We start from the raw sequence: 27,395 nt of genomic DNA, 5'->3' as shown, positions 1-27,395 counted from the left end.
TGAAACTCTTTATATTAAATCAGATGCGCTCCCACTGAATCAGGCCGCACCACATCATAAATATGGATGATGTTCCTCTGACGTTTGACCTGCCGCTCACTCGGACTGTCAACAGGAAATGCGAATCATTCGTCACGCTGAAAACAACCTGCCATGAAAACACACACTTCACCTGTGTTCTGAGCTGCACAGCATCGGGAGAAAAGATTCACCGATGATGATTTTTAAACGCACGACGATGCCAAAAGATAAACTCCCGAGAGAAATAGTTGTGAAAGGAAGGAGGAAGACAGTGAACATTGACTTTCTTGGTAGGCTTCTGTTTAGATACAAGCCGTGTAACAGACACTGTCTTTCATTAAAGCCTGTGTAAAGTTCATTAGTTTCAGTGTAGGCACCCGCGGCTTATAGACAGGTGCAGCTTATTTATGTTCAAAATTAAAATCTTTGTCAAATTCAGTGGGTGCGGCTTATATTTGGGTGCGCTTAATAGTCCGGACATTACGCTATTCTTTCTTGTTTTCTCATGATCTCGACATTCAAGTCCACGTTATTATCCGTAATGCTGCGTTGATGATGATGATAATGATCACGCTCTTATGCCAAATACACAGAAAAGTTAAGTACTGATCACTAAAAATTTTTTAGATGCAGCATCATGGATAATAACCACGTCCGCTAATGTGCACATGTGGGCACATGGAGAAAACTCATGAAAAGGTTGTGATCCCAAGAAAACAACTATGTTGAGATCGCAAGAAAAGGTAGTTGTGATCATGAGAAAACAGGAAAGAATGGTAATGCATGGCCTCTTAGAACATGCCATAAGCATTGAGGAGTTGGTGTTGAATCTATAATGATCTCAGATGTTGAGCTAATTTATGAGTTGCTCAAGAACTCCTGGTTCCACACCTCCAACTGCCTGATTAAGACTAATGTCCTTTTAACACTCGTAATCTCTCTGTGCTCATGTCTCACGCTCCGGTGATTTAATGATTTATAAACACACTCTGGGTGTCACCCAGATTCTCCTTTTGAGTCTGGTTTCTCTCAAGGTTTCTTCCTCGTACCATCTGAGCCACAGTTTTCCCAGGCTTACATTCTGTATAGCTGCTTTGAGACGATATCTATTGTAAAATCGCAATAGAAATAAACTTAAATTGAATTTTCCTCTATAATCGTTAAATTTGATGTATATTGCATGTTTTTTTAATTGTTTATGGCTCCTCTAATGTCAAACAAACCACTGTCTGATATCCTCTTGCTGTAAAACTGCTGTATGCAGCCGTGTGTTATCAGGACCCCATTATAGTCTTTATCTTTATAATTGTTGTGCAAACAAGTGTAAATCTGCTGCATTTATCATAAACTGAGCAGCAACACCGACTGAGTGGTAACATTTATCGGTTTATTGCTCGTGGTCTTGTACAAAGCAGAGACGATATACAAATAATAAAAATGCTGTTAGTCAGAATTATAAAAGTGTAGTTTTGTTGTTGTTTTTTAATGGGAAAAGAACAAGCACACTTCTGAACAGCTGCAGGATTTTTATACGATTGCTGCAAGATAATCCTTCACTTCAGCAGGTGACAGTCTTCGGAATCCAGCTTCATTACAGATGCCCACTTCAATGTTTTCTTCGGTCATTTGTCCCTCAAAACTTTCCTGTGGAAATGCATATATATATATATATATATATATATAAAAGAGAGAGAGAGAGAGAGAGAGAGAGAGAGAGAGAGAGAGAGAGAGAGAGAGAGAGAGAGAGAGAGAGAGAGAGAGAGAGGTCAATCATTAAAAGAAGGACATTTAAAATATTTTTAATATCAAATTAGGTGAAGATAAATGACGTGTTTGAAGGATCTAAACGCTTTCAGTATTTAACATATCAATCATTTATCGCTCCTGAATATAAAATCTGCTGATGTACTGCATTGTAGAATACAAACTATTCATGAATTCACTTTAACCGAGTGAACGGCTGCTCATCAGGGATAAATGCACATCGTTCACCTTGACTGTTGATTTCTGTAAAGCTGCTTTGAGACAATGTCTGTTGTGAAAAGCACTATAGAAATAAACTTGACATGACATGGACAGTAATAAAGTAGTTTTTCTCTGGTCTCTGTACTTTACTCAAGTATTTCTGTTTGGGAAGACTTTTAACTTCACTACATTTCAAAGTCAAATATCGTACTTTTTACTCAACTACATTTTAACCAAAATCAGTGGTTCCTTTTTATTTATGAGTGGATAAAAATGTAACTGGAGAAGCTCACAGAAACTACCAATCAGTGTCGAGTTAGAAGCTTGTTTTGAATGCGCTTGGCAACGGTGTATTTAGGCAAAGGCGACATGAGCAGCGGCACGGGGCGTCCACGTAATTCTTTTCTTTTTAAACAAACACGTTCTCAATTTCAACTCGTCACATATGGGCGCATTCGTCAGGATCTCTTGGTGTCACTTTTTTGGTGCACTGGGTACCTTTTTGGCGTCAGGGATTCGCAGGGATTCCCACAGACTTCGTTCTCTGCAGCGCAATTTTTTTACGTTCAGGGATTTCCATAGTCTTCCTTTCTATAGAACTCTGAAATGGAGCCTGCAGCATTTAAATTTGACATGTTCAATAAGCAGACTGCCCGAGGTCATATTCATCTACAGTAGCTCTCCAACTGATTTTTTATTTCAAATTCACTCGCTGTCTGATATCAAAGTGCCGTCTGTGAAACAGTGTTCAGTCTCACTAACCCTAACCTGCTCTAACTAACCCTAACCCGCTCTTACTAACTAACCCTAACCTGCTCTAACTAACTAACCCTAACCCGCTCTCACTAACCCTAACCCGCTCTCACTAACCCTAACCCGCTCTCACTAACTAACTAACCCTAACCCGCTCTCACTAACTAACTAACCCTAACCCGCTCTCACTAACTAACCCTAACCCGCTCTAACTAACTAACTAACCCTAACCCGCTCTAACTAACTAACCCTAACCCGCTCTAACTAACTAACCCTAACCTGCTCTAACTAACTAACCCTAACCTGCTCTAACTAACTAACCCTAACCTGCTCTAACTAACTAACCCTAACCTGCTCTAACTAACTAACCCTAACCCGCTCTAACTAACTAACCCTAACCCGCTCTAACTAACCCTAACCCGCTCTAACTAACCCTAACCCGCTCTAACTAACCCTAACCCGCTCTAACTAACCCTAACCCGCTCTAACTAACTAACCCTAACCCGCTCTAACTAACTAACCCTAACCCGCTCTAACTAACTAACCCTAACCCGCTCTAACTAACTAACCCTAACCCGCTCTTACTAACTAACCCTAACCCGCTCTTACTAACTAACCCTAACCTGCTCTTACTAACTAACCCTAACCTGCTCTTACTAACTAACCCTAACCTGCTCTTACTAACTAACCCTAACCTGCTCTTACTAACTAACCCTAACCTGCTCTTACTAACTAACCCTAACCTGCTCTAACTAAACCGCTCTCACTAACCCTAAACTGCTCTAACTAACTAACTAACCCTAACCTGCTCTAACTAACTAACCCTAACCCGGTCTAACTAAACCGCTCTCACTAACCCTAACCTGCTCTAACTAAGTGGTTCTTGCATAATTCAAGCTAGAACCACTATTGCCGGTTGGTGGTGTCTACTGAGCACCAGCATTCAGTTCAGCATTAAACAGCAAACAGATCATTTTGAGAAGAATAAATGATGGAAGACACTCCTGACTTAAACTCACCACAACACCTGTGGCCTTATTTGCACGATTTTTTTTTTAAGTCGTTGAAGAGAAGGTTTGGGGCTTGTGATAATTTTAGATATCAATAAGTGTTTCATTCATTAATATTATTCTATTAACAGATCTGTGTGCTGAGGACATTAGAATCTTTCACAGAGAGTTGATTAAGCAACGGTCTTGTGATAAAAATTATAATAGGAACATTATAGCCATAATAAATCATAGTCCTTTGGATACTTAAGTTCATTCGAATGTAAATACTTTTGTACTTTTACTCAAGTGAAAGTTTAAAGGGAGCACTTTTACTGACTGGAGTCAGTAAAAAAATATTTTACCTACTGTATCTCTACTTTTGCTCAACTACATGCTGTGTACTTCAGCCACCACTGCTTTAAATGGAGAATAGCAAATCATTTTGTACAGCTGTATTGCACCTTTAGGGTCAGGATCGCTGTGTGTATGGCGTCTTCAAGTTCCAGGTCCTCGTTGTATCTGGAACAAAGGAAACGGCAACAATAACTCGTGTGACATTTTTTATACAAGATTTTTCTTCTTTAAATTGCATGTGAGTGGAGTGAGCATGTATCACTACCTGTATCACTACAATTACTTTATTAGAAGGTGGACAAGTGACTCCACAACCTGCACATTCTAGAAATTACTTGCCAAACTGTGTATACAAAAATTGCAAGTACAGAACATGGCCAGAAACTTGTACACATCCTATGTGATCATTCGTGTTTTTTTTAACATCCTATTCCGTATTTAGTCTCCATTTGCTGTTTGGATAACCTCCACTCTTCTGGGAACATGTTTCCCTAGATTTTGGAGTGTGGCAATTTCTGCTGATTTAGTAAAGTCATGAAATAATGTTTAGGGAAAAAACACATATGGGTGAAAGAGTTGTTCCCCCAATATTGTGTACGAATACAAAACTATTTTGTATATTTTATAGGAATACATATTTCTGACTGAGCTGCAGGATTTAATAAAAGGAATAATAATAATGTAAAAAAAAAAATTATAAAAAAAATACATTATTAAAGAAAGAATCAAAATTAAAAACAAAATAATTAATTTAAAGAATCATAATAAGCTAGAATTTAGATCTAATCCTGAGAGATCAAACAAACAAAACTAAAAATATATACGGTATACGTATTACGTACTGTATACGGTAAGAGCTCTCAATATAAAACTTTACTCCCAACAGCTTACACTTCCTTGGCTGTAATGAAAAGCAAAATGTGCTGACACCGTTACCTTTTTTCGAGGAACGTCTTTCCGTTCACATAATTCTTTCCTATTGCCGTGGCTTTCCATGCGAAGTACGCACCCTGTAACATGAGCACATGGATAAATGTTGGAATTCATACAATATGTACTTGAAATAAAAATACAATTAAACAGATAAAAACAATACGTGTGGGGGTTTTTACCGAAGGATCTGACTGAAAGAGATACGGTCTGTCCTCATCCCAACCGGCGATAAGCAGAGACACACCGAATGGCCGTACACCCCTACAAAACAATTTATAAAAGTACAAAATGAAAGCTTACAAAAACAAAAATAAGCAGATGCAAATTGTCAATTGCTAAATCTAATAAGTATTTACAAGGTGCTAAGATGCGTACAATATTACATTTTTATACAGAACACATTAATAATCATAAGAAGATCAGTGTACGTACCCTGACTGTGTGTATTCCTGCATGACTGAGGCCACCCTCTGCACTAGCTGACCTGTAGGAATGGGCTCCTGGTAAACCAGGAAGTACTGCTGGGCCAGTTTTCTGGCTCTCCGGACCATAACCCTGTCAAGAAAAGCATCACAAAACCACATGTGATTATGGGACATAGGTAATGGTTTTGTTCAAAATGATTTTGTTCAATTGGGTAAAAACTGGCCGTGATATAACTGACACGAATATGCACTTATTATTATAATTTTTTTTTATATATATTATTGTAAAAGATCTGATCACATGTTTAATAAAGTGATTAGTACTACCTGTAGTCAGGACCCATCCCGCTGTAGACCATGCCAATATTTTTAGTTATTGGTTCGACTTTGTGGACGCTCTGCTCATCATAAAGTATGGATTTTTGCTTCTTTTCTGTTGCAAGCACCACACCATTGGATGCTAAACAGCAGGGAGAAATTGAAATCAGTAAAGTACAAGTAAACAGTACAAGTAAAGTGTCCAGTCTAACAATCTACTCAAGTGAAAATAAAAAAGGAGCTTATTCATAATTTATTCAGAGTCAAATTTTCCATGAGACTTTTTTTTATTTTATTTATGTATTTTTTACGGTGGGTGGGGGGGGATTTCTAGTGTTTAGAATAAAAGGGGCACTTTTACAAATTAAAGTGCAATTAAAAAAAAAGAATAAATCAAATGAAATAAACTAAAAAACACTACAATCCATGACATGTGTAATGTGATGCCCTTTCACAGGCAAAACAATTTTCCAGTTATCAAGTCGTTTACGATAAAGAAAGTAATCGCATATACGGATGCAGAATTCAGACAGTGAGCGCACACACTGAACAACTTTCAATTCGATGGCATTTCGCTTTCCACCGCATCACGGTCATGTCCGTCTCGATCTTTCTTTCTTTCTTTTGTAAGTTTAGAGAGTTTGTTCTCCGCCCATCAATCAACCAGTTTTTGGGCACGATTGTTTTCCCCACTTGCATTAATTTCATTGATAGATTTTTATTTTTTTTTACTCAGTAACAGATATGATTTGAAATGTAGTGAAGTCTAATACTTCAAACAAAACAAATAAAAGTAAAATTACAGATTTTAAAAAGCTGAAGTACACAAAAAAAAAACTACACAATTAAAGTAACATGAGTAAATGTAATTTGTTACTTTCCACCTCTGGTCAGGAATCCACTCTGGCCGGATCAGACCCAGACCCATCAGACAACGACGACTTACCTTTGATTCCTACAGAAGGTGCACCAGCTGCCACAGCCGCCAAGGCATATTCAATCTGTACCAGTTTCCCAGAAGGGCTGTGGAGAAAATAAGCAGTTTTCACACAATCAGGCAAATGTACTAAATTCATCAAAGGTTACTAAGACAAAACATGGATTCCTTATTGTCTCTCTCAAAATACCGTATCCGAATAAATAGTTGATTAAAAGCACATCCTGAGATGAAGTTTAATAAGTTGGAGCTGGAAAACACTAAAAGATGCAGGATGTCCACATTCGGGATCCTGATCTCCAATCACGCTTTTAACACCTACTGAGAACATCACCAATAACAGCATTCGTCCATTATTCAACTCGTTAATCTGATCGAGAAGATGTGTTCAGGGCTTTCAGTTTCCAGCCATTAGTGTGCTGATTGCTCAGAGTGACGAAGCAGCTTCGTCTCCCTCACATCCACACAACACACAAACACACCTCATTCACACACCTACATACGCCACTGCGTTCTCGCATATACTGTAATTTAGATAAATATAAACCCCAAACTGTAATTCAATCAACACTTTACCTAAAAGTAGTAAGAGAGAAACTGTATCCGCGCTCCGCCATTTTTTATTTCCTCCAGTGTGAAGACGCTCAATAACAACTTCCGGGTTTTAACTTCCTGCTTCTGCCAAGAATAAAAGTGTTGCCTCAGTCTTAGTAAATCCTTTCTCTTCATGGAATATAATAAATGTAAAGTATTATATATATCAGTTTATCAAACTGACCTACAAATAAAATATAATATAAAACAAAGAAAGCAGTATTTAATATCAGTCGTGGGTGATCAGTGTTAGCAAGGCCTTCTCTGCTGGCCTAAACTAAACTCTGAATCACTTAAATTTGAGTTTTGAATGAAAAAGAATGACTTTTATATTAATATATTTTGTACAAGAATATTTTATTATTCCCAAAAATATTCAAGTCTATTCTCTCCATTTCATAGTGTTTCTCTCAGGTGTGCTGGTGCTGCGCCATCAAGTAAAAGTTACTTTGGAGTTTCAATCCAATCAGATTTCATTTCTGTCACATTACGTATTGATGTAAGGCCATTAAGAGCGCACTAATCAGAACTCACAACCTGAATCTGTAGCAAACTGCACACTTTTAAATATATGTGAATAGATTTATTAGCTGTTTTATTATTCCACAATGGCAGTCAGAGTTAAATAAATGGCTGGCCGTCATGAGGCAAAGTCGCCCAAAACAGTTTCAAACAGTTTTTAAGTTTTGTTATTAACCATTCCTACCTTGCACTTTCTTTCCTATAGAATTTGCACAAAAACACACAATTTGCTTTAAATTATAAATCCCCAGAGAAATGCACAGAAATGCACAGAAACCTGGGGTCATTTTATGAGGTTAATATTGATACTACAGCTAGTATCAATCTTCTTCTTCTTCTACAGCTAAAGATGATGAATGTGGTGGTGAAGCTGTGGCTACAGTGAAAGATGTGTTGAATTCATTGTGTTTATTGGGTTTCTTGCTTTAGTAATGCATTCATTCTCACTGTATGAGATTCCTGTCTGTGATGCAGCGCTGTGTTATACTGCGTTTCTCTAAAACCTTGAAGGTTTCTATAGCCGTGGCGTCGTAATGATGGTATTAAGTGATGGATTGACTCAGATAGGACACTGAAGGTATAGAAATATGTGTTTTTGTGAACAAAAGAAAAAACAAAACTAAGTAACAAATATAATAATAATAATAATAATAATAATAATAATAATAACAATAATAGTAATACTACTACTACTAATAATAATCATATGTGATTGATTGTTTGTTTTAACGTTGAAAATTTGTCTAACTTTCAAACGTCATCTATAGATAATCGTGTTCAGTCGATAAAAGGTGAAAAGTCCGCGACTTTTATTGTGTTATTTTCCTGGACCGGAATTTGAATGTGTGTCATCCGCTTTCCTCCTCGTCGTCCCTCCGGCAGGCTCGCCTTCTGAATCGCAGAGGTATTGTTTATAAAACAATATTAAACTGAAATTAATATTTTATCCCACAGCTCGGATTTATGACATGATTGTACTAAAGTGTTCGTGATGTGGTTTGCGGTGTGTTTATGGAGAGACACGTGATTACAGAGGGCTGGGAGAAGTGCAGCAGGCGGGATGGTAATGTCGGGCGCGGAGGGAAGATGGCTCACCAGCTGGCTGAGTGGCTCAGCACACTAACCTCCTCCTTCTCCTTCTCTTCACCGTCAGCTAGTTCAGTCTCATTACACTCCCACACCGAGGATTACACACACACACACACACACACACACACACACACACGTCTCAGCTTTAAGGAGGGTGTTAAAGTGAATATAGATGTGAAATTTTAACGTGATTCATGTGGTTTTCCTCACATATGGTTTAGTTGAACAGGAGCTGGGCAGAGCCCCGACTTCACCAATTAAATCCAATTGTTCAGTTAAAAGCTGTGTACATTTTATATTCTGGATATTTATGGGTCTTTGTTTTATACCTAAACTTTCCACCAACACATCAAGTTAGTATTATTTCAGCATTATATAACAAACATTACGATTTTAAGTTTGGGATTAAACATTTAGTTCATGTTTGAATAACTAAAAAGCTCTCTTATAGTGTTTGTTTATTTATATATATATATATATATATATATATATATATATATATATATATATATATATATATATAATTCCCCTTTTATTTGATTAAATTAAAACATTTCACATTCATGAATATTAATCAATGTGGTGATTATTATTAAAGATAAGAGAAGTGAGATCTCATAAATGGAGTTTGAGACCAGAATGAGAGTGTGGAATAATTTCCCTATAAAGTTGAAGGTGTATTCTGGCCACTTGATGAGACGGTGTGATGACACTGACAGAGCTGATGGTGTGGAGCGTATCGGTTGTTTATGACGCTGTCTTACGCTGATATGATGTGAAAATTGACACTGGTTCAGTTGGTTTAAATTCATCTTTTGTTTCTTCCTTTATTAATAATGTATCCCAGTTGATCTCCACCAAAGACTGGTTAAATGTTAATAAACCGGTTAAGTGTTCAAATCAGACTCTATACGGCCCTCATTTTAACAGCATGTTAGAAAACATTCGTTCACTTTAAGATTTTTAGCTACACCTTTATTGAATGTTTTTATATTATTTTTATTTATATAGATTGATATTTGCACTCCTGGTTAGATGCTAACTGCATTTTATTGGTCTTGTATTTATATTCAAGGATCACAAAGTTGAATCCAATCTAACAACACTTATAAAATCTTGAAAAAATATATAGTTTTTTAAATCTATAGAGCACTATAGCATTCATAATTTACTTTTTTTTTTCGTGTGGGTTTATTGGTTTTGTTTTGTTTGTCTTCTCTTTTATTTTATTTTTTTATTTTTTAAACATCACACCAGGATTTTGTGTTGCAATTGTGCATCTACGTGATCAAATCAAATTTTATTTTCACATACACATACATACAGGGTACGACATGCATTGAAACGCTTTTTATGACGGTCCGGCATGAGGGAATAAAATTGGGTGGAAAAAGAAAAAGGCAGATAAATAAAGTATAAAAACTATATAAAAAAAAAAAATATATATATATATATATATATATATATATATATATATATATATATATATATATATACACACACACACACACACAAAATGCTTGTTATGCAGTGTTACTCATTATCCTAAATCTCATAAAGTTTGGTTGATGGATTGGGTTTTATGATGAAGAATGGTGGTTTATGTACCACACTTGCACCTGGCTAGTTTTTGTGTGCGGTTTAGTCCTCATTTTTCTGGATTTGATGTTTACAGGCAAAGGCAATGGCTCGAGGGCAGCAGAAGATTCAGTCGCAGCAGAAAAACGCCAAAAAGGCAGCAGAGAAGAAAAAGTCGCAGGGAGCCGATCAGAAAACGGCTGCCAAAGCAGCACTCGTCCACACATGTCCTGTCTGCAGGGTGAGTTTATACAGTTATACTGATCGCTCTCGCACATTAAACACAGGGCTGTTAAAATGTGATGTGTAAATGTGCTTTTTTTTTTTTTTTTTTTTTTTTTTTTTTTTCCCCCCCCTAATTTTCTTTGGTTTGTTTCACCCTCTCTTTATAGACACAGATGCCTGACCCCAAGACTTTCAAGCAGCATTTTGAGAGTAAACATCCTAAGTCTCCTATGCCCCCTGAGCTGGCCGATGTTCAGGCATAAAATACTCTGGGAGCCATCTGGGGTAAAGCAACGTGTGTGTGTGTGTGTGTGTGTGTGTGAAGTTCAACTGCAAGTGTATCTCATGTTCTGTGTGTTTTGTTATTGCTTCTCATTATATATGGTGTCATTTCCAGACCCTGGGGAGAAATGATTCGATTCAGCTTGGCCAACTGATTCAACTCCTAGAAACAGACTCTGGATTCGATGTGACAGGAGACTTAATGATGGACTAAAGCACACCAGCACCCTTTGATTTTATATTTTTATATGTATTTCTCTTTATTTGGGCATACCATCAGATTTGGTGTGCTCTAACAGCCTCATTATCAACCTTCTGTCAAAACCTGTAGTGTTTATCCACCACTGGTTAATGTCCGTCTCTCTCTCTTGTGCATTTTCACTTTAAAATTCATACGAATGCAGATGCATACGTGTTCTTTGGTGCATACGATTCAATAATGCTCTGTAAAAAATTAGCCATATTAGGAATTGGCGTCACCGTGTGAAATATTAGCCGAGATTGTGATTGGCTTCTATGAATTCAAATGTGGGAGGGAAGAAAAATCCACGAATCGAAACAATTGCTCTTGTAAAGTACTCTGGGTGTTGAATAGAGCCTCTGAAATTGCTTAACGTGTACTTCATTCTCAATTTTTTGCTAAGGTTTTCAATAAATGTGTAAGCATATAGTCACTCCGTGTCTTTGTGATCACCTCAGAGTTGTGTAGTAGTGTGCTTTTGCATGAGATGTTCAGGGAAATTAATTAGAGCTGGAAGCAGTTTTGACTTCACAACAAGTTGCTGGATGGAAACGGATCAAATTTCACGCCCATTCCCTAAACATCTGAGTCAGATGGATAAATGCTGGTCTTTGTCCTTTATCATAATTCTTCACCAGGCTTGATCTCCTCGTGCAAATGTTTTATGGGGAAAAAAAATAAAGGAAATATTTGTCCTTCACATTTCAGGTTCTTTAACACGACATTTCCTGTCATGGTGGCCTTGGAATAATGTCCCAAAACTGTCTTCAATATTTAACCTTTTATACGTGGAAAGCACCATCTGATGATGGTGATTATTCAGTAAAAAGACACTGATTTAACACTAATGGAAACCCTGGTATCGGTATTATTTCTGGATTCTCTGTACTATGACCAGCTTTGTTTTTCTGGAAAAAAAAAAAAAGGCTGGTGAGGGGATTATTCATAGCTGTTGGAGATCACAGGAACTGATCCATGGATGTTTCACAACAAACATGAGCAGTGTTCTTGCAAACATGGGAACATGAGAGGTTATGCCACAGCTTTCCTCAAGTGAGTTTACAGCTACAGCTCACTGTTTTAGTTTGTATGCAGAAAATAAACCGTATGTCTATAAAATAGTACATTCTTCCTAAATGTAGAGCCCTTTAGTTGTGTTTCAGCTCTCCTTGTGGGATATAAGTGTTAACTGAACAACTATTCTGTTTTGCTAAATGTGTACTGAGCTCTGTAAATAAGAGAAGAAACAAATTATACCCTGAACATGTCAAAAGTCATTTTCGCTAGTCCCAGTGCTTAAAGAAAAAAAAAAAAAACAGGTTCCATACTGATAATTAGTCCTAAGAGGTCATACATTATACAGTTTAAGCACAATTTTAAAAACAAGGCTCATTTTGTCAAAACACTCCACACAATTCACATATCCACACACAAATAGCAAAACACTTCAGTTCTTTTTTTCAAAATGAAACACTTCATTTAAAACTTTACTATAATTTAACAAAACCCAATTTTTACACTGTATGGGACACTAAAGGTTCATACAATACGACTCTGATTCATTTACACACTGCTGTTCAGAATCTTTCACACTTGTAAAAGTTCAAATTTCTCAATGATATAGTCGGAGTTTGATTTTTTTTCAGGGATACTGTTACAGTTATGTACATGAATATATTAAAGAAACAGTCAACACAAGACCAGTACTGCATCTTGATAAAAATATTTATTTCTATCCACAATGTAAAACCATTCAGTTGCATTTTGCACAAAAAAACAGAACATTCTAAATATCATACAGTTCATGGGGGAAAAAAAAGACAAATAAAAATAATAAATAAAAATATATAATTTGTGGAGACAAAAGCATAATAATAAAAAAATAAAATAATGATAATAAAAAACCCAAGCCTTATCTCTTTGCCCAGCTCATTTCATCGACATCACTGGTGATGTTCTCACTCGGAAAACAGCGAGAGAAGAATCTTCTTAAAGGTGAGTCCAACTCTGCATCAATTAGGTCACAGACCTTTTCCATGGCTGGAATGAGGGGTATTTTGCCATAGAGCTGGAGATCGTAAACCTTCCAACACTGTGCCAAAAACTCTTCAATGGGCTTCAGGAAGGTGAAACCAGTGTTGGACCAGAGCAGATTGGTGCAACATACCTTGTCCCCATACCTTGTGGGCCGTGTTGTAAGACCTAACTTGGCATTGCAGTGGAGGACCCTATTCAGTGTGATTGCAGCACACATTGTGATGTTGCCTCCACGTTGGCCCAAGACATTCAAAATAGCTCTCTAGCAATGATGTTTCTGATGATGTGGGCAATGGTGCATCTGATAAATTTGGTCCCCGTCTTCTTTGTCCACATCCTCCACCAGGTCTACCTCTTTGTCTCACCCCATCACCTGTTACCTTTTGCTAGTGCTTACACATGATTGTTGAGTTTACAGTTATGCACCTATGTGTACACATCTGACGATCAACTGGCTTATAGCGGTTGGTATTTTAGAAAGCAGTGCCTTGAAATGGCAAAGAGGTGACTTTGTGTTAGATTTCTGTGTTTATTGTAGAGGAGTGTGATTAGTGTTTCGCAAAACAATATCTGTAATGTTTTACAAAAAGTGTAAGGCTGAAATTGTGCTTTTCGTTGTGCATCTCTTTGCTGAGGTTTCGATCCTTGAGTGTAATTTTTCACTAACTGTGTGATCTTTAAAATTTTAGTGTGTAAGTAATCGTAAAAAACTTTTATATATTGTTTTCCCTGTTTTCTCTTTTCTTTTTCCTTAATTTTCTCTTCTAATGACAATTGTATCATGAAAAAATCTCGGGCCTTGTGAATCTTTCTGGCGTACACTGAAAAGGCATAACATTATGACCACCTGCCTAACATTGTGTTGGTCCCTCTTTTGCTGCACAAACAGTCCTGACCCTTTGAGCATTAACAGCATTAACTTCAGTCTATTTGATCGGACTGCACAGGACAGCCTCGTTCCCCACATGCATAAATGAGCCTCAGTCGCCCATGAACCTGTCACGGTTCATCACTGTTACTTCTTTGGACCACATTTGATAGACACTGACCACTGCAGACCGGGAACATCCCACAAGAGCTGCAGTTTTGGAGATGCTCCGACCCAGTCGTCTAGCTGTCACAAACTCACACAAATCTTTAAACTTGCCCATTTTCCTGCTTTTACCACACATCAACATTGAGGTCAAAATGTTCACTTGCTGCCTGATATATCCACCCTGTAACAGGTGCCATGATAAAGAATGTTGTTTAATGCTGGTGGCTCAGTAGATACCACCAACTGGCAATAGTGGTTCTCACTTGAATGACGCCCTGAGTGAACCACGCCATGACCCAACGTCCCCATTGATGAGTTTCAGTTTAAAAAGCTCCTCTCTGCTTCAGCTACGTCAATGGATGAGTAAAATATATTTTTAGAGCAGTTCAGGAATCAATAGATTTCGGATAGTTTCCTTTCATGTAGAAATTTCACGCTAAATGCATTTATTGCACAATTAAATTCATGTCATTATGCACAATTTATCAAAGTCTCAGAAACAAAAAAACATAAAACTCTTTGTCTGATCACAGCCATAAGATACATACAGCATCTATATCCTTATAATGTCTTTTAAAGGAGCCTTTTAAGCTGCACTGGAGATTCTCCTTCAATCACAGAAAACCTTTATGACATCACCTCAATTAAAGGTAACCAAATATATAAGTGCTGTTTTAACTACAATCCAACTAGACTAGTTAAGATATAATTGATTTGATGCTACACACATTATAATAAACTGAGTGATATACAGTTATCAGCCTAATTCATTATATGCATTAGACTTTACTCTCCTCATAATGAGATAAGTAATTGAGGGGAGTCCACGACAAAAGGACGCACGCTCTACTTTGATTGGTGGCCTGCTATGTGCTTAAACAGTTAAGTTTTTATCCCCTCATCAATTAAACGACTGATTTTGTGAAATGTAGGTGAATAATAAGATATTTGACTTAAGTAAAGTAACGAATTACATTTAATTCGTTTCTGTCCATCACTGTCCCTGATCAAAGTAAATGCGATCATCCATGATGCTGTGATGCTGCTGCCTCTAAAACGTGATTATTTGCCGAATACACCGAAAAATGCAGTCGTGATCACGAGGAAACAATGTTGATGTCAGGATCGCGCGAAATTTAAATCGTGATAACAAGAAAACAACTTTTGTTATGTGGAGAGCATGAGAAAATTAAGAGGAAACAAAGAGAAAAATAGTATATTATGCATGGCCTCTTAGGACTTCTGTAGATCATAGCTCATGCATCTATTTATCCAAGTCCGGTTATTATGCTTACTGTGGCATAACTGACACATTGGATGCTTTTCTGAACACAAATGAACCCAAGTTCCTGTAGACTGAGAATTTATGTATTTACTCCCCAGTGGCAGTGCAATTTAGTCGAGACACTAACACTGGCATAATCTGCATCTGGAAAACCGGCCTTACATTATTAAACCATTTCCTGGAACAGCATGGGAAAAAAACACAATTACAATGTGTGCTCAGCAATGGGGTACATCCTAGTAAAGTGACACGATCAATCGCAAGTAGCAGAATTTAAGAAATATACTTTATTTAATGCAATGCAATCTGAAAACCAATCGCGGTATAAAACACAGAACGCTTTGCACGGACTGACAAAGATTTTGAGAAAGAAAGAGATTCAAATTATTATTTTTTTCCTTTTGTACTTCTATTGTAGGCTATTGACAGTCACAGAATCAATCGATAAGTCAAGAGACAGCAAATGTTGTGAACATTACATAACAAATCATAAATTGTTGAATTTTGTTTATCTGTCCAATCAAAGTATGCAATAAAATACAACCTCAGGCTGTGAGTTTTGTGTTTTAGTTTAGTGTACAGAAATTGAAGATACTAGAAAACTTGAAGTTTACAATAAGAAAATAAGAACACACGTCTTTAGCTGTCCATGTTAGTTAAATTATATTAATAATATAAAAGCATTTCATTCCACCTACAAAACACACTATAAACACACACACGCTGGCCGTCTCACTCACATGAAGTGCTAGCAAGACATTCTGCACAATTAAACTTATTACAGTGAGCTGAATGTGTTCTGATAATCGGTAATGATTGCTCGGTTACTGGGTGTTAGGATGAAACCATAATCATTATAACGTTACACTACAGTGGAAATCTTGACTTTTTTTTCTCAATTATTACAAATCGCAATGAATGGATGTTATGAAAATAGCTTATTTTTTACACCAGGAGAAATATATATATATATATATATATATATATATATATATATATATATATATATATATATATATATATATATATATATATATATATATATATAGTGCAGTAGGGGACAGTGGTAGACCGGCACCACTTAATAAGACAGAGACACATGTTTATAGGCAGCCGCACGTCTTAACCACCATGTTTCGATGTTTCTTAAGTATTACGTTGTTGTTGTCATCGTAGAATAGCACAGAGATGGGGCTGAGTTTGGTCGGTGCACAGCAGGCCTTAGGTACCTCGTCAGGTTTTATAAGGTGAACCTGCAAATGAAAGGGAGTCACTTTATCTGTAATTTAGATACTTATAGTAGTTCTGTTTAATTTTCTATTTATTGTGACCCTTTATTCTACTGTCAGGATGAACAAAAGAAAGCAATCAGTTTTTTGTATTATTATTATTATTATTATTATTATTATTATTATTATTATTATTCCTGGGCACGGTTTAACAAGAAACAATGATACCACTGGATAATTAGATAACTAGATACTAAACCATTTCAAGAAGTAAAATGCCACTGAAGACTTTTTGCATCCATTTCAGTTTTGTGATCATCTACTGGTGACTTTGTGAGTCCGAAGGCTCAAGAGCAGAAATCTAAATCCACCAGGAGGTGGTGATATGATATCCTGCACACATGGTGCTTTAACACTGGGGGACTGTAGCTTCTGTCTGAGTGTGGAGCTGTAAAGAAAATGGGAAGCTCAGCAAGGCCTACAGTTTGTTTACATTTATAATATTCAAATTGCGAAACATTTGACACATGAAGTACATTTTTGAACAGTTGACAAATACAGAGCTGCCATTAGCATATTCAGATTTATTTATTTTTGATTGTGCATATTAAGACACATTATTACATCTGCATTTGAATGAATGAATTTTCTTGTGCTAAGGATGTTGTTTTGTGTTGTACAGTATTGTGTGCAGTACAGGTTAGGCGTTAGGTATTAGGCTTACAAGATGAGTTAGACCAGGTACACCTCCACCGCCTGGAAGTTCTGCTTTAAGGATGATTTAAAGTGCCAACATTTCTATGTTGCAATATAAATAGAAATAATAATTTGGCTGTTTGGATATTTAACATAATATAAGATTTATTTTATTACCTTAACTACTGATAATAAATCTAATCAATACAGCAATCTATTTTAGTTAGTTATCTGATATTAGACTGGTTTTGGACTTTTGGTTGGAAAGTCGTGAGTTTAAACCTAAGCACCACCAAGGAACGTGAGTAAGGCGCTTTCCCCTTTACTGCTTAGTTGTACATAAAACAAAAAAAAAAGTAATTGTTGCTTTGGATAAGGGCATCTGCCCAATGCCATAAATATAAATTGAATGATACTAGCTAGGAGGAGTGTTGTTATGGGTGTGCTATGTTGCTGGGTTTTTTTTGTTTTTTTTTGTTTTTTTTTACAGCTGCATCAAAAAAAAAAGATGTAAGCACCAAATGCAGAATCCTAATGCTGTATCATATTTAATCAGTTACAACTAATCTGGGATGCTCATTCATTTTCTTTTAAATACACGAATCTGTCATATCCCATGGAACTGCTGATTAAGTAGTGGCATAGATGAAAGAGTTTAGGAAAAACATGAGCTTAGACTATTGTGTGACTCAGGTAAAAGAGGAATGCCACCTCTGCTTACTAAGGAGCTGGGTTATTATACTCTGACATATTATTATCAGACTTAGGATCTTCTGATTATAGGGTGAATGCTTAAACTGTTGCACCACTTTGAAGCAGATCTTTCGACAAAGTCCATCATCGCATCAAATTTCCTATGTGTCTATGCTTGCAGGGAGAGGTACTGTATGTGATCCCCTGTGTTAGTCACATAATCCCTACTACAATAGCATTCTCTTATTAAGCTGGAAAAGCCGTTCATCCAGTTTCTTCCTGTTATAGTGCTTATCCTTCTGTTACAGCGCTTTTAACTATAGTTGTTTCAAAGGGAAAATCATATACAACTAACCTCCCAAACGTGTAGAAAATGACATCATTACAAACATACAAAAATACCAACAAAAAAAAATTAAAAATACAGAAAAGAATGCAATTTCTGACATTACTGCCTATTATTAGTGCAGTTTTTATATGTGCATCTTAGTCTTGATTTATAAATGGAATGTATATGTAAGAGGAAAATCTAGCTCAGAAAGTAAATATGACTGTGGTGATGGTGACTGTGTGGTCATATAGTGGATAAGGCTTGATGTTAAATGCACTAACCACAAGCTGGATCAAGGCGTGATTAGTAGCGTTCATACAGGAACCAAGTGGATAGTCACATTCCCCATCACAATAATATGCTGAATAACCTGGTGGAGCCAAAACCCAATCCTGATGGGAAAAAACAACAACAAAAACCATGAGTTTAGAAGAAGCCACTTTTATATGATAACCTGCTTTACCTGCTTTTTTCATACAATTATCCAATCAACAATTCACAACACCACAGTGCAACAAATATGCAGATACAGGTTAAGAGTTCCAGTTAATGTTCATATCAAACATATCAAGAAAAAATTTGACTCCGACCCTGACATGGGTTTTGGTGGCTGGTTTGAGTATTTTAGAAACTAAACATTTGAAAATTGAAAAACTCAAACAACTTCTTGCCAATTTGGTTTCCAAATATTTGACTCTGTGCAGACTGTAGTCTCAGATTCCTGATTTTGACTGAAAGGAGTGGAACCCAATGTGGTCTTTCTCTATTATAGACAATTCAACTCAAGGTTCAATGTGTTATGCTTTATAACATACTTTTCTGCTCAATACATTTGTAAAAAAGTGGCCATTTGAGTTACAATAGCCTGTATGTTAATGTTACTAATAAGTCTATTCCCATCTAACCTCTCAAATCAGTGGGGAATTTCAGGCTGCAAAAAGGCTGTTCCCTGGATGTTTTTTTGTTTTTTCACATCATTCTGTGTAAACTGTTGCGTGTGAAAAGTCCAGTTTACAAAATACTCAAGCCTGCCTATCTTGCATCAAAACCCATACCATGTGCCGCTACCACAGATGTAATGATATGATGACAGTAATTTTGGCAAATATATTTTTTTTATTTGCATAGCTTTAATTTAGAAGATGTGAAAATATTTACCTTCCAACCTAAATCACTGAAGCTGACATATAACTCGTGCTTCTTACAGGCCTGTCTCCCATTACTCACAGGAGTATGGTCTGAAAAGAAATCGATAAAGACACAATTTGTCAACAAATTGTAACGCCTATGACATCAAGGTTCAGCTGCTGAATTATGTTGCTGTGTATAAGTGTTAGTTTAGACATCAGATAATAATGTATGATGTGATTTTGAATACAGAATGCACACCACCAAAATAATAATTATCAAGTCTGTAGAATTCAACATGTGAGTGAAAATTAAGCCACAACTCATTAATCATCTCCTTAATATAAATAGTACTTCATCATACTTGTACTGATTACTGGCTTTACTGATTATTGGAAAATTAACTGCTATTAAGCATAGACTGATCTAACACTACATTTTATTGTACTGTTATGTCTTTCATTTGCAGCTTTAAAATATTTATGAAAAATGCATAATTCATGTACTGTTATGTAGTAACAATTTAGAAAGGTTGTTATCTAACTGGGAGATAAAGAGATGAAAACAACAGCACGGTTTCTTGGCATAGGCAAACTAGGTGGTCGCCTAGGGTGTAACCAGCTGGTGGGGCGCAAGTGAACACCCCCTGCTCCTGCCTTCGTCATTGCTCAATTAATTTATTTAGCTATTTTTTGTTGTTGTTGTTTTTTTTTTGCTGAGGTTTAATATACAGTCCATGTTTACATACTTTAATTTAGGCAGTTTTGCAATGATTAATAAATTAGTTTTTATGGAAGGTTGCGAATAATTTGTATGGTGGAATAGCAGAGCCATGGGGGAGTTGGGCAATAGGAATCTCACCTAGCTTCCCAAAAAGGCTAGAAACAGCCCTGGAAGCATTTTGTAAGAAATAAACGCTATTTTTATAGTTTGCACATGACCATTTACGTTTATTACTAGGCTAATTTATGCAAACGGAGAAATAGGAGCACTAACGATTCTGTTAACTTAAGGTCAAAGTAGGTTCAAATTTATTTCTATAGTGGTTTTCACAATGGACATTGTCTCAAAGCAGCTTTAAAGAACTTAAGAATTAAAGGGAATTATGTGTGTTTATCCCAGATAAACAAGCCTGGGGCGACGGTGGCAACGAAAAACTCCCCTAGATGGTATGAGGAAATAATACAAATTATGATGTAAGAGGATAGGTGAAGTAAAGCAGAGCAGACAGCGTTGTTTGGTGTGAAATTGTTTTGAAAAAATGGAGGTGGAATTTATTCATCAGGCCCTTTATAGATATAGAATATAGTATATTGTACTTATTATAATTACTTGACTGGTTGTCAAATACATATTGTAATATAAGATACATAAAGTTAATCAAAATAAATTGTGTCCATACTGTGTAAATATATATATATTGTAAAAATACTTTTTACAAGTCAAACAGAATTAAGTTGAGTCTTACTTCATCTGTTAATTAATATGTTTAAAGCTTAAACAATACACCGAAAACATATTCAGTTGTCCTTACCAAATAAACCTGGCCTGTTCGGGTGAGGAAGATCATTTTTGTTTTTTCTCCTGCGCTGTGTGTTGTGTCTGAGAGCGCGAGGTGGACGGCAGGGGGCCTGGCTGGCTCTGAAGAAAGTCACCATGAAAGGCTGTTTGGAACGTGGCCCTCTGCGACCAACCAAACCCACCCAGCCAGCAGATAATGAGCGGTCTGAGATAGGAAAAGAGCACAGTGAAGATATAAACAGATATCGGCATCCTAAACTACCATTTAACATGAATTTAACACGAAGCCTATGTTATTGTGTATTATTTAATTTTTTAGTTTTTCAGTAACTAATAAGCCCTCACCATCCTCCGTTTCCACGTACAGTCGAATGCCCATGTTGCTTCGTGGATGCAGAAGCCAGTGGTTGCTTGCAGAGGTTACATCGAAGGCTAGCCAGCCCTCCAGGCCGGCTGGAACTGATTGCATGTCCAACAAGACTAGCTCAGGCTCCCTAAAATTACACCAGCAAAATCATGTTTAATAAAGTGCATCAGATATTTACTGCTTCTTAAACGTAAACAATAACTTTTTTTTTATTATTTTTTTTTTACACAAAAGAACCTAGCATCTGAAGGATTTTTTGGTTTGTCTCCTTTAAGGAGCTGTTTAAAGTTCTATGTAGAACCCAGAGCAATAGTGCTTTTCCTGTTTGTCAATGTTTCAACATTTTCAGTGTACTATAACATTTTCATTACTATTATTTAACTAATAATTATAAAAGTTATGCAATAAAATGACAACAAGGAAAATATTTCTGTTTGTATAAGCTTCTATGTATATATATTTATTCATTAATTTATATTTTTTTTCCTGGTGGAAACCTTTAAGATTCTGTGGAGAACAGGGAAGTTGACTATTATAAAGGTTAATAGTACAATCATTTAGAAAGTGAAAACCATAAAGGATATTGAAGATATATTTTTTAGAGTAGTATATTCAGATTTATAATATGTCCTTGAGAACATTTCGGAAAATGCCGGAATTCTTTCAGTCACAGTTTGAGAACCTTTCTAAAGGCTCTGTTTAAAGACCTCAAACAAAAGATTATATAAAGGAATATATAAGAGTTAGTATATAAGAGTTAGTATAATCTGTACACATCTAAAACAAGTGACTGTGAATTAAAACTAGAAATTCTGAGGTAAATCTGAGGTTTTGTGTGATCCTCAACTAAAAACTCTGAGGTATAAAACTACAACACAAAAACTCTGAGGTAAAATTTCTGAATATGAGCTATAACTAGGAATACTGAGGTTATATTTGTTTGTGTGAGCTACAACTAAAAACTCTGAGGTGTAATTTAAGTGTAATACAAAACTAGAAACTCTGAGGTGTAATTTATGTGTAATACAAAACTAGAAACTCTGAGGTGCAATTTAAGTGTAATACAAAACTAGAAACTCTGAGGTAAAATTTGTGAATGTGAGCTACAAGTAGAAACACCAAGGTAATATTTGTGTATGTGATCTACAAGTAGAAACAATGAGGTAAAATTTGTGTGACACACTAGAAATGCTTAGGTCAAATTTGTGGATGGGAACTTCTACTACAAACTCTGAGTTATAATTTGCGATAAGTTAAGGAGCTATAAGTAAAAAAATATTTGAGTATAAGCAACAACTATTAGCTACAGGTAATTATTGAGTTAATATTGTTTTTTGTGATCTACAAATGGAAACTCTGATGTATAATTTTACATTTGATACACAAGTATAAACTATAAATTCTATGTGGTAAACAGCAACTCTTGCTCAAGATCAAACTGCAGACCCTGGCGCTGTAATGGCAGCAATCGTGCTAAATGCACAATTATAATATGTAAGAAAAAAAATTCACCATCTAAACAATATAAATAATTTTTATTTATTAAAATAGAATATTAAAGTAGAATATTCCATGGCTATATAAAAAATTCTTAAGAATGTGTGTGTGTATGTGTGTGTGTGTGTGTGTGTGTGTGTGTGTGTGTGTGTGTGTGTGTGTGTTTAATGAATCACATGCACTGGGGAAAAAAGATTAGATTGTGACCTGTATCTTTTTTCCCTCTGGATCTCATAGACAGAGATATGGAGTGTACGGTTAGCTCTCTGTCCCACAGTCAGCGTTTTATAGATGCGGAACTCTGCTGCAGTGACTGTCTCTCCTTGAGGAAGCGGTGTCAGATCAAAACGAAACTCCTTCCAGTAGGGCCGAGGCTGGAGTAGATCTTTCTCGTGCTCCACTGAAGAACAGAAAGAGAGCAAGAGTAACTGTGTGCTTGTTAAAAGCAAGGTCCTGGCTTCCAGCCAAATATAGAAGATACTGGTGCAGAAAAAAGACTGAGAATTAGAGTGATGCGGGAGGATTCATCTTCTAAGGGAGAGAGAGAGAATGAGATTACTATCTAGAGAAGAAGAAAAGGTAAGCTGTATAGACTATATACAAAATATACCGTAGAAAGAAAGAGGTGATTCTGCTAACATGCTAACAGCAGAGGTGTGGGAAGATTAAGAATCCTTCTCGAAAGAGTGTATGGGATGATGAGAGCATAAAGAGAGAAAAAGATGAACATTTGTCCTTGTAGAGGTCTGTGGAGCAGACTAACACCCATGGCCATGGCTGCGCTATAGGGTAATTAGAGGCTCTGTGGGGCCGGCTGCTACTCAACACACAACCACTAATTACAGCCCTGTAGTGTATTTTTAGAGGAGTGCCTAACATTATTTTCATTTTCCTCTCCCTGCTTCTCTTTCTGCTTAGCAATGTAGCCTGTAATTCTGCACAGCTGTGCGCGTTCAGCATCATCATATGCCTCCTGGCCTTTCCTCAAATTGCATACAAGGTCCCAATCACTAATTCTGCTTTATGCGTTCACACTTATCAGAATTCTTTTCAGTCCTTACAAATGAATCCAAAAAAGCAGCACACTTATTGCTGAACACATGCTGAGCGCAATGATGATTAGAATGAGAGAACACGGATATCCTCTCATGAAGAAGACACGGGACATAGATAAAGGGAGGAGGTCGCTGAGAACTCATGGCTAATTGCAATTTTAAGACATCTAAGCATCGTCTCGCCGACGAGACAGGAAGAGATAACAGAAAGATAATGTGGTTCTCTAGGCCATATAAAACCTCTTGTACCACTGTCTACTCTACCACATGCATTGCATTTAATTGGTCTTGGAACGGACAGTGATGTGTTTTTACACTAATGATGGAATGATGAAATATGAGACCAATCAAAAAGGACAAGGTGTTCACAAGTAATCCTCAATCCTCAACCAAGTTACCTAAGCCCGATATTCAAACCCGATGTTCCTTTAGTCAAGTTCGTTTTCAGTCCTTAATGGGGAAAGTGTGGATACTGCTGTAAGATATTGCTGGTAAAAATCATGAAAAATAAATCTGAGTCCAACGTAAAGTCTAAAACTCCAGTTATCATCAAGTCAAAGTCAGGAAATTGTAAGTAAACCAAATATTTAGAGAGCATTTCAACACAAACAAGAACACATGTAAAACATTTCCCTGTATTGAGTAAAGAACAGAAAGGTGTAGGGTAAGGGATAGTTGTTGCTTGCCTTAGCAATTGCCTTTAGGCTTCCATTACAAACAAGAAAATTGGTATTCCATTCTATTCTAGGTACAGAGTAGTATATTGGTAATAACAGTACAGTATAGTACACTCTCAGCAAGGACTCCAGTTGATTTTGTAAAAATGTGCATTGCAGCAGAACTGAAGCTAATAAATCAACAGCTTTATGCAGACTTGGTAACTAGCACTTATCTATGGCCAGGTCTTTTCAGAAATTTTTGATGCAAACAACAGCATTTGATCTGTCACTCACCCAGGTTGACGAAGCTCATGACGGTGTCTGCCTCACTGACCACAGTGCCAAGTGGTGGTGTGTGTGTGCTCAGGGTGGGCAATGCAGCATGACTGACAGTTTCAGGAATAAAGCCCACACCCAGGCTCTCCTCCTCTTCAGCAGACACAGCATGGTACAGGTCCAGCATGAAGAGTGGAGCAGACGAGGGTGGACGCAGAGGCGGGTGTGGACGAGGCCGTCCTGGGAGTCCCAGGATGGACAAAATCTCCTTTTGCATCTCCTTCTTCTCACGGCCACTTAGCCTGCGAAAGCTCGAATGCATCATCCCCTCCATTTGACCACAAACGCAAGCAAACATGCATAGTGGGAGAATGATGGTCACTATCCAGACCCACTGTCCACCTGTGATTTTGTTCCCACAGTTGACTTTCCTCTTACTTCCATGCTGCAGGGACACATATCGGACCAGGAGCTCCCATCTTCCTGCAACTTCATTGCTCTGGATAGTAGCCTGGCCGTCCATTGGTTTACCTCTTGAAGGTAATTGAAAATACTTGAAAATGTACTTTCTATTAGACAGCTTCAGTCCACATGAGGTTCAAATGACTTAACCAGACAAGCTGTCCTTGAATTCATACAACTGTGTTCAAGAGTAACAGTCTCCCTGTCAGTCCTTCAGTGGGAACTCTTTACTTCCCTTTTGACGTAACTTTTCTAGCCTCTTGTCTGTGTCCTGTTATCTCCAGAATAAACCTGTGTTTCTCTCCGTCTCATGTAATATCTTCTGTTTACTTATGGAGCGTAACAGTGAAACACACCACAGCAGGAGTAATAAGTTCTGGCAGTGCAGAAGGAAACCAAACAGTTTCTTAAGACGTTCCAGTACTTTAAAGTGTGACTTTAGAAGAGCCAGAATAAAGCTAAGTAACGAGCAGGTGCTGAGTAAAGACTAGGACAAAATGGGAAGTTAATGTCTAAGGAAAAAGTAAATAAATAAAGAAACTCTAATGACGCACCAGAAAAGTCTTCAAAGAGTCCAGTGAAACACAACCACTGGCCTTTCTCCGGACGAGTTACAGCTTGATCCAATAAGATCCAATGAAAAAATAGAAATCTGATAAAAAAAAGAAAATCAGAAATTTGTAGATGGACAGATTCTCACCAGCTTTTCTTTGCCTTTGTGTCGTAATCCAAGGTACAAACTGTCCATGTTTCCTGAAGTGTCCTTCTGAGGAAGAGAAATTCACCTTTGCATTGTTTTTAAACCAATTCCTTTTCACTGTAACCATACACGAGTTACACCAGCAGGTACTGACACTTTAAACAGAAGAACAGCAATACGAGCCTCTGGCCTTTTACACTGACTATGTAATCTGAATTTGAAACTTCCTTCTCTTCGCAAGATGTAGTGAGGGAGTGTCTGAAATGCCCATATCCTCCTCCCTCTCTCTACACTACTGAATGAACTTCCAGCTGATTTAAGGGACATGAAAATCATTGGCTTAATTTAACAAATTATATAAATATGTTTGCTGGAAAGCCCAATGTGTCTGGAGCATTCATTATGTGTTACCATGTTCTTGATTTTCTCTTGTTTTTTTTTTTCATTTATTGCTTTACTTTGTTCTTTGCTTTTTTTTGTTTTAGTTTTTTTTTTAAACCTTACATTTACTTAATAAATGTTGATTAAAGACATATTCACACACGCATTCACTTTCTTCTGGTCAGGGTGATGGTGATCTGGACCCTGTCCTGCTAATATTGGGTGGGAAGCATCCTGGAGCCTCTTCGCACACACATTGATGGGCAGATCGTCTCAGGTAGTCCACCTACTGCCGTGCTTGTGAACGTGGGAGGAAACCCTCACATACACAGGAAGAAAATGCACTGACAATTATTCGAGCTCAGGATCGAAGCCTGTCAGGTTTCAACACTACGGGCCATGCTACTGAGCCATGTGCACTTTCCCTAAACAGAGAATGTAGCTTAAGGAACCCTTAAAGGTGCTTTTTATTTTAAAACATTACTTAAAACTATTAGTCAATTGAAGACCACTCCCTCACCCAGCCAATCCCATACACCGGCCCTGTGGGATGTGGTGCAAGAAAGGAAAGAAGGACGACGTTCTGAAGATGTGACTGAGGTGAAGTGGTGCGACATGACACAGGAGCTGCTCTGGCTGCTGAGGAAACGGTTTGGAGGGAAAGGATGTGAGTGGGTTTAAATATTTGTATATAACCCCAGACACAGCTGCAGTGTGTGTGTGTGTGTGTGTGTGTGTGTGTGTGTGTGTGTGTGTGTGTGTGTGTGTGTGTGTACACAGAATGAAGCACTACCCCTCCCTAACCCCATCCGC

General features: G+C 37.1%; 3 protein-coding genes across 3 annotated transcripts; 1 reads left to right on the top strand and 2 right to left on the bottom strand.

Moving 5' to 3' along the window:
- Positions 1-1,387: 1,387 nt before the first annotated feature.
- psma2b (proteasome 20S subunit alpha 2b) lies at positions 1,388-7,394 on the bottom strand. Its single transcript, XM_083523274.1, has 8 exons — positions 7,275-7,394; positions 6,708-6,784; positions 5,771-5,903; positions 5,451-5,573; positions 5,198-5,279; positions 5,022-5,095; positions 4,193-4,250; positions 1,388-1,665 (listed from the first exon to the last, which is right to left on the bottom strand). Exons 1-8 carry the CDS (start codon positions 7,313-7,315, stop codon positions 1,549-1,551), a joined length of 705 nt encoding a protein of 234 aa, XP_083379400.1. The 5' UTR covers positions 7,316-7,394; the 3' UTR covers positions 1,388-1,548.
- Positions 7,395-8,579: 1,185 nt separating this feature from the next.
- On the top strand, positions 8,580-11,662 carry LOC310716248 (zinc finger protein 706). Its single transcript, XM_083523260.1, has 4 exons — positions 8,580-8,718; positions 10,579-10,722; positions 10,874-10,991; positions 11,104-11,662. Exons 2-3 carry the CDS (start codon positions 10,588-10,590, stop codon positions 10,967-10,969), a joined length of 231 nt encoding a protein of 76 aa, XP_083379386.1. The 5' UTR covers positions 8,580-8,718; positions 10,579-10,587; the 3' UTR covers positions 10,970-10,991; positions 11,104-11,662.
- Positions 11,663-15,851: 4,189 nt separating this feature from the next.
- On the bottom strand, positions 15,852-25,625 carry bmp8a (bone morphogenetic protein 8a). The gene is made up of 7 exons (XM_083523740.1): positions 25,058-25,625; positions 23,257-23,449; positions 21,531-21,679; positions 21,199-21,390; positions 19,695-19,774; positions 18,818-18,928; positions 15,852-16,840 (listed from the first exon to the last, which is right to left on the bottom strand). Exons 1-7 carry the CDS (start codon positions 25,560-25,562, stop codon positions 16,691-16,693), a joined length of 1,380 nt encoding a protein of 459 aa, XP_083379866.1. The 5' UTR covers positions 25,563-25,625; the 3' UTR covers positions 15,852-16,690.
- Positions 25,626-27,395: the final 1,770 nt, after the last annotated feature.

Source organism: Silurus aristotelis (genome assembly GCF_946808225.1).
Source record: "Silurus aristotelis genome assembly, chromosome: 21".
Classification (NCBI taxonomy): domain Eukaryota; kingdom Metazoa; phylum Chordata; class Actinopteri; order Siluriformes; family Siluridae; genus Silurus; species Silurus aristotelis.
Note: the sequence above shows the minus strand (reverse complement) of the source record. Positions and strands in the feature narration are given on the sequence as shown.